The following is a 7,886-nucleotide window of genomic DNA, read 5'->3' on the forward strand; positions in this document are numbered from 1 at the left end:
TCCCTGAAAAGGAATTAGGGTTAGAGCAGACTAAGAACTGAGGATCATTTGCTAGTGAGAAGGTGTGGAGAAATAGGTGCTAGCTATAGAGAGAGAGAAGAGGGGAGAAAAGAGAGGGATGACTTTATCACTGAGGTGGCAAAGGGGCAAAGGTTAAAAAAAAAAAAAGAAAGAAAAAGTGCTTTGGGAGGAGCTCTGAAAACCATTTTAAAGGAAAAATCCTGAGGACGAAGACTTCAGGAGCTGAGTCTGAAAGGTTTATTAAAAAGAAAGCAGAGTTGTGGCTTGATTGAACAGCTTAAATATCATCATTAGGCCAAGATGCAGGTACTGAAAGACTCTTTAATCTAGTGATGCCAGCTGGAAGCAGAAGCCAAGCAAATTCTCATGAGGAACACGGCCCACTTGTTTGTCAGAAAGAGTCATTACCAAACAAGCCATAAAGGGAAGCAGTGGAGACGACATACAGCTCTTGACGCCTTAAAATCAAGGCTGGATGTCTTCTGGAAGATATGATTTACTCAGGTAAATATTATAGGGCTCAATATGCCAATAACAATAAAACGTAATGATCCATGTCATATTCAGTCACTCATATTAAATGGTGTGATGGTCCTTTCCAGCTTTCAAAATCAATGAATTAACTGCTCTCAGAATGCCAAAGTCTCCGTTTTTCTAAAAATTGTGCTCAGAAAGAGATCGCGTTATCTTGCAGTTGCAGGATTTAATATTTTAATGCTTATTCCATACTTCTGTATCTCCTGCCCTGTCTTGAACGCAGAACAAGATTTGGGAAATTTGCCTTTCTGCAGCCTGTGCTGGCTAACTGCCCTAAAGGAAGCGGCYTGTAACATAGGAGGCTCCATAAAAGCATTCCCTCTTTCCCAAACACATGCCCATTCCTTACTAGCCATCAAAGAGGAAACAACCCCTCCTTCTAGGGATTTGGGATGGTTGGTGGCAGCCCTTCATGTGACTGCAGCCTCCTGTGGCAGCAGCTCTTGGGACTCCCACATACCCCTTCAGCAGGAGATAGCCCTAAATCATGGCCTCATGGCCACGGGCCTCATCCCGTTCCTCCCTTGCTGCAGGAAAATGTTTGGGGTGGTAGGTACAGGTCATTCTCCTGCTCTTCCTTATTCCTGGCTTAAAAATGAACTTGCAGAACAACTGCAGGAAGGCAAAAGAGGGCAGCTCCAATCCTGGTGGTAGCTCCTAACGCATGGTGGCAGCTCCTAACATGTGTTCTCCTCCTGTGCCCTCCTAGGTTCTACCAGGCTTTGAATGATTTTGGCATCATGACTGCTGAGGACTCCACCGCAAGGATGAGCAACGATTCCTCCAACGTGGCCACCACGAAGGTGCCCGAGGGCGTGGCGGGCGCGCCCAACGAGGCGGCGCTGCTGGCGCTCATGGAGCGCACGGGCTACAGCATGATCCAGGAGAACGGGCAGCGCAAGTACGGCGGGCCCCCGCCCGGCTGGGAGGGCCTGCACCCTCCCCGCGGCTGCGAGGTCTTCGTGGGCAAAATACCCCGCGATGTCTACGAGGACGAGCTCGTGCCGGTGTTCGAGTCTGTGGGGCGCATCTATGAAATGCGCCTCATGATGGACTTTGACGGGAAGAACCGAGGCTACGCCTTCGTGATGTACACRCAGAAGCACGAGGCCAAGCGCGCCGTCAGGGAGCTGAACAACTACGAAATCCGCCCCGGGCGGCTGCTGGGCGTTTGCTGCAGCGTGGACAACTGCCGCCTCTTCATCGGAGGCATCCCCAAGATGAAGAAGAGAGAGGAGATCCTGGAAGAGATCGCCAAGGTGACGGAGGGCGTGCTGGATGTCATCGTGTACGCGAGCGCCGCAGACAAGATGAAGAACAGGGGCTTCGCCTTCGTGGAGTACGAGAGCCACCGAGCAGCTGCCATGGCCAGGAGGAAACTCATGCCCGGGAGGATCCAGCTGTGGGGACACCAAATTGCCGTTGACTGGGCAGAACCCGAGATAGATGTGGATGAAGACGTCATGGAGACTGTTAAAATCCTCTACGTGAGGAACTTAATGATTGAAACCACGGAGGACACCATTAAAAAGGTCTTTGGGCAGTTTAACCCTGGCTGTGTGGAGCGGGTGAAAAAAATACGTGACTATGCTTTTGTGCACTTTACAACCAGGGAAGACGCCATTCACGCCATGAACAACCTGAACGGGGCTGAGCTGGAAGGCTCCTGCCTGGAGGTAACCTTGGCCAAGCCCGTGGACAAGGAGCAATACACTCGCTACCAGAAGGCGGCCAAGGGCGGCGCGGCGGCCACCCCCGAAGTAGCGCAGCAACCCAACTACGTTTACTCCTGCGACCCCTACACGCTGGCCTACTATGGCTACCCCTACAACGCCCTGATCGGTCCCAACAGAGATTACTTTGTGAAAGGTTAGTAGGCACAGTGAGGAGATGTGATGGGCACGCTTGATTTCAGGCAGCGGTGGCCCAAATCCTGCCTGAGCCCGACAGCAGCTGCCGCTATGAGTTGCTTTCTTAAGCACTCTTTTATAGTTCCTTTTGCTCTATATTTATGAGCAGTCTCGATTTATGACCGTGCAGACTGTATTTCTGTAGTAATAATTGCCAATGTCCAAGGCAGTGTAATGGAGGCATTGAAAATGAGCTAACGGGCTAAGCACGGGATGGCAGAGAGCGTGATCTGCTTTCTAGAGGTGCTGCAGTAAGTCTGGGCAAAGGCTTTCAGTCCAGAGACTTCAGTCTCCGGTGCCTCCTTCCAAGCTGCTCGATCCTCTGCCTTCCCCTGAAGGTGGGTCCTGTGTAACCCATACCCCAGGGCTGGCCATCCACAGGGTCCATCTGCATGTGAGCAAGAACTTCTTCACTGTGAGGGTGACAGAGCCCTGGCACAGGCTGCCCAGGGAGGTTGTGGAGTCTCCTTCTCTAGAGATCTTCAAACCCACCTGGTTGCCACCCTGTGCCCCGTGCTCTGGGTGTCCCTGCTGRAGCAGGGGGTTGGACTGGACGATTTCTAGAGGTCCCTTCCAACCTCAACTGTTCTGTGATTCTGTGGTCACGAGCTAGGCGAGTCTTAGCTGAGAACTCTCCAGGTGCCATTTGCCCTCTGCATTGAAGTGGTAGAAGTGCTGCATCTTTTAAAGACCATTAACAACTATGAGCAGAAAGGGCCACAAGAGTGCAAAATAACTTGTTATGTATAATTTAATTAGTCATGGATTATAAGTATTAAAAATAGGTTATTCATATAAATATGTGATTCATAAAAAGCCCTAGCAGCTATAACCGGCATTATAATGATCCTGTGCTTACAGCTATTAGAGTTTCCCAAAAACCTTAATGTGTGTTTCCATACAGCAGGCAGTTTACCATGAATATAAACCTAGGAGAGAAATATTTTTAACAGTGGCTGATCAAAAATTTCAGYCTGAGCTCAATTCTAGATCTGTGCTATAAGTCTGGAGCACAGTGAGCTACAGATGAGTTAACTGGGAGTCCAAAGGTCTTTGCAGAGCACATTAATAATACCACAAAGCACTGTCATAATGTGCGCGGAGTCGCTAGCACAAACAGAGGTGGTATTTCTGAAAATGGGGCATATTCACGTTGCTAATAATACCACAGAGAAAATGAAAGACACTAGAAAAAATAAATCAACAGGCCGTGTCTCCTTTGGAGAAGGGCTGAGAGCAGAAACTGGAAGTCCTCCACATCGAAACCGCCCGGGGGAGCTGCCGACTGCAAAGCCTGTCTTACAAAACTGCCCATGAAGGTTGCAATATTATGAATAAATGGTTGATTTATGAACTGTCAGAAAAGTCAAGAGCAAAACTTGCATAGCTGTACTTGGTGCTTGGGCCAAATTTCTTCTATTTTCAAGAGCAAATCAGTAAAATTCAGATCAAACTAATTTCATCAGCACCATTTCTAGGCATATGCCCCAGGTTTCAGCGCCAGGCTCTCCAGACCGTCCCCACTGCTGTTGCTCTGCGTTACTCATCACCCTCTTTCCTGTTGTCCTTACAAGCAGGCAGTGTAAGAGGCAGAGGGCGAGGAGCAGCCGGCAACCGAGCCCCCGGCCCCAGAGGCTCCTACCTGGGGGGATACTCTGCCGGCCGCGGCATCTACAGCAGGTACCACGAAGGCAAAGGAAAGCAGCAGGAGAAAGGGTACGAGCTGGTGCCCAACCTGGAGCTACCCGCYGTCAGCCCCGTGGCCATTAAGCCCGGTGCAGGTCAGTGTGTGCGATGGGGCGGCCGGGGCCACGGGGAGGGCGACGCCTCCAGCGTGTCGTGGGGGCAGCTGGCTTGGGAAGAGGGCCTGGGGCTTTCCCGGGGTGGGAAAGTCCCCCCCAACACAGAGCACCTTTTGCAAAGTGCCCCAGTGCAGAGCAGTCCCCATGTCTGCGGGGCCTGTGTCCAACCTGCCCAGAGAGGCGAGCTTCTCTCTGCCATCTCCCCAGCAAGACCTCAGCATCTAACTCTTGCCCTTCCCAGCTTAATGCAATGCTGGCTGAAATCCTGAAATTCCCCAAGATCTTGTTTGGAAAGACTTTTATTTGGAAAAGCAGCCTGAGGAAGAAGGTCCTTTCAGGTGACTGGGACAAGCTCCCCTACAAAGTCCTCTGGTATCTCTGTGTAATGATAACTGCAAACCCTACGTGGTGTATCCCACCTACAGAGCTGCAGTGGGTTATCAGAACGTGCTCCATAACAGACACCACTGTGCCATATTGGTGACTATGCAACTTGAAGTGGAGACTGAGGCTTGCACTTAATGACCGCTGGGCAAAGTCCTTCATACCAGCTGGATGAGATAATATGAAAAGAGAGGGCTAGAGAAAAAGGAACATTGTTGAAAAGATGAGAGCAATTTTCAAAGGCAGATTTGCAGTAATTCTGCCTTTATCTTCAGACTTCCTGAGAAAACTATCCACTCATAGCCCAAAAATATTACTGTGCGTTTTTGTAGATACTTTAGGAATTCCAAGCGCTACTCACGGATGCTTGAAGACTTATTTTTGAAATGCACACTTTATTTTAACTCTTTATTTATGAGGCCTGTGGAATTCATTAGACTACCAAAGAAAGGCCTGATGTTCAACTCTAAATGTTTCTGCACTTCAGATTCAGAGCTTTTCATCTGGCCTTCCCCTCTCCTATGCTCTCAGCACAACTTCAAACACAGAGAACTGTTCTGTTTTTCCCAAGCAGATCAGCAGAGCTAGTAATAGTATTACCTGCCAGCCTTACTTCTCCTATTAAAAGGATATTATTCTGCAATCACTTTACCAGAATGGAGGAGTTGAGATGTTCTGACTTTGCAGTCTTTACAACTCCTTACAATAACCTGAAAGCTCTGAGATGCGTTTTCACCCCAAAAAGTTAGAAAACTTCTGAGACATCATCCCATACACCAGCTGCCTGCCCCTGCTTCTCTAAGGGAAATCTAAGATGACTAAGAACATCACCAGTTCTTAGTCAGTCATATAGGTCACTCAATTTTCCTTGTGAATAATCTTACTGCTGAAATGCTTGTGAACTGAAAGATAAAATGTGCATTATGAAGCAAAAAAACAGCATTATAAATATGATGATTGGGAACGTTCAGCAAGTACTTTCCTTCCCTCAGCAGTGCCACCAACCTCCATTTAGGAGCATGTACAAATTCTGTCTTTGAACTCACAGTCGTTACAACCAGAACACTTTCCCTTCATCTGGAAGCTTTAATTATTCCACGTTGTCCTATTTTGGCACGAGAGGAAATCCTCTTAAGAGCAATTTCATTTTTAGTGCCATTAAACAGATTGATCCGCAGCAGAAAGACTGAATGGGATGCATTTAGCTAAGTTAGGCCTGGAAAATGGAAACCGGAAAACCAGTGGGTCTTTTGCAGGCTTGGCCAAAGAACAGCCTATAGCCTAGAGCAGTGGCCAGGGCTGTGGGCCGAGTTGCGGCCCTGGAGGCGCCCGTCCAACACAGCTCTGTGCATCTGGTCTCTCCTAGTGGCCATCCCTGCCATCGGGGCCCAGTACTCCATGTTTCAGGCCGCCCCGCCAGCCAAGATGATGGAAGATGGCAAAATCCACACGGTGGAGCACATCATCAACCCTATCGCCGTCCAGCAGGACCCAGCCAGCGCGGCAGCCGCCGCGGCCGCCGCCGCCGCAGCTGTGATCCCAGCCGTCTCAACGCCTCCTCCCTTCCAGGTGGGTTCAGTGCCTGTGTCCTGCCACACGTAGCCAGACGGGTGCCAAGCTTGATGTCTGGCCGTGCTCCTGACACTTTATTTTCTCCCTCTTTTCCCAAGATGCCCAGTGAGATTCATCTCACATAGTATCAGGAATCTGCTTAGTGGTTATATCTGATAGCTGAGCCAGTACCTGAGCTACGTCTGCGTAGCTTCCTTTCCATTCAGACTTTCCTCTGTATCCAAAGCCAAAACGTTCTGTAGAGCAGAGCAGAGGATGTGGCACTTGTAAAGCCCAGCCCATCTGACGTATCTTACAGCTCTGTGTGTCACACAGCTGCTGTCCCTGCAGGGTGATGCAGCCTGGGAGGGAGGAGCAGCCAAAGTGATGAAGCTCTTGTCCAACAAAAGGGCACACACTTTCAGCCTTTCCTTCACAATTTATTGTCCTAGGAAAGCTGTCATTCAGCAAGCATGGCATTTTAAGTCCTGCAAAGCCATATGCATCCCAAAGATGGGATTGGAGGCCTCCTTCCAGCGTGCCACGTGTGCACCCACTGCGCAATCATGCAACAAACCACTGCAAGGCATCACTCTTCAGACATCTCCTGTTTTCATTGTAATGGAGACAGAGCCCGGTCTGGGCTGAGGGATGCTCTTGTAGGAGGCCCTTTGTCTCCCCAGCTCCAGCGCTGTCCCGCTGGGAAGAGCTGTGGGAGCCATAGAGCGGGATTCCCTCGGAGGCGTGAGGGCGAGCAGGCGGCAGCACTGTGAGGCGGCGCCTCACGCTGGGGGCGCGGCACATGGCGGCGGCGCCTCAGCGCCTCAGCGCCTCAGCGCCTCGCGCCTCAGCGTCTCGCCTTTCCTTGCCAGGGCCGCCCCATCACGCCCGTGTACACCGTGGCGCCCAACGTTCCGCGGATCCCCGCTGCTGGCATTTACGGGACAAGCTACGTGCCCTTCGCAGCGCCCGCCGCCGCCACGGCCACGATAGCCACACTACAGAAGAACGCGGCGGCGGCGGCGGCGGCGGCCGCCTACGGCGGCTACGCCGGCTACATACCTCAGGCGTTCCCGGCCGCCACCATCCAGGTGCCCATACACGACGTCTACCAGACATACTGAGACTGGAGGAGAAGCCGACACTGAAGGAACACTTTACTATTTATGAAGAAAGAACCGGCTGCGAGGCAGTAGTGACATTCGGACTCGGCGAACTSATGCAGAACCTGCAAGTGAAGCACGTCAAAGGCTGCGTTTGAGAGATTTTATACGCATGAAGTTTTCACTAATTTTTTTAGGCTATTTTTAAAACTTAACATGCCTGTATTCATACATTTCTAAGTGACCTCTGCATTCAGCCCACTGCTTATGTGCGTTTGTATGCACTAGAGTGGGATTGCATGTGGTCTTTTTTTTTTTAGCAGTTATATTTTCAATATATTTGTGGTATGAAGGTTATTTTTTAGTAACTTCTGCACTCCAGAGATGTCTATTTTGTAGTGCCTTTAATAATATATCAGCTATATATTAAAAAGCCCACTTGAGCAGCTAGGAAAAGTTTAAACAATTTATTTTGAAGAATATATTCAATATTTAAAGAATACATACCTTAGATGTTTTTTAAAGAAAAAAAACAACAAGTATCTTATTTAAAAGTTATACTGGAAAGTGCAATTTGA

General features: G+C 49.7%; 1 protein-coding gene across 1 annotated transcript; it reads left to right on the forward strand.

The window, feature by feature from the left end:
* The first annotated feature begins 459 nt into the window (after positions 1-459).
* On the forward strand, positions 460-7,620 carry RBM47 (RNA binding motif protein 47). The gene is made up of 5 exons (XM_026037807.1): positions 460-525; positions 1,268-2,427; positions 4,043-4,249; positions 6,021-6,223; positions 7,078-7,620. The coding sequence occupies exons 1-5, from the start codon at positions 497-499 to the stop codon at positions 7,327-7,329; spliced, it is 1,851 nt and encodes a 616-aa protein (XP_025893592.1). The 5' UTR covers positions 460-496; the 3' UTR covers positions 7,330-7,620.
* Positions 7,621-7,886: the final 266 nt, after the last annotated feature.

Source organism: Nothoprocta perdicaria, unplaced genomic scaffold, assembly GCF_003342845.1.
Source record: "Nothoprocta perdicaria isolate Ctin4 unplaced genomic scaffold, notPer1 scaffold_2, whole genome shotgun sequence".
Lineage (NCBI taxonomy): Eukaryota > Metazoa > Chordata > Aves > Tinamiformes > Tinamidae > Nothoprocta > Nothoprocta perdicaria.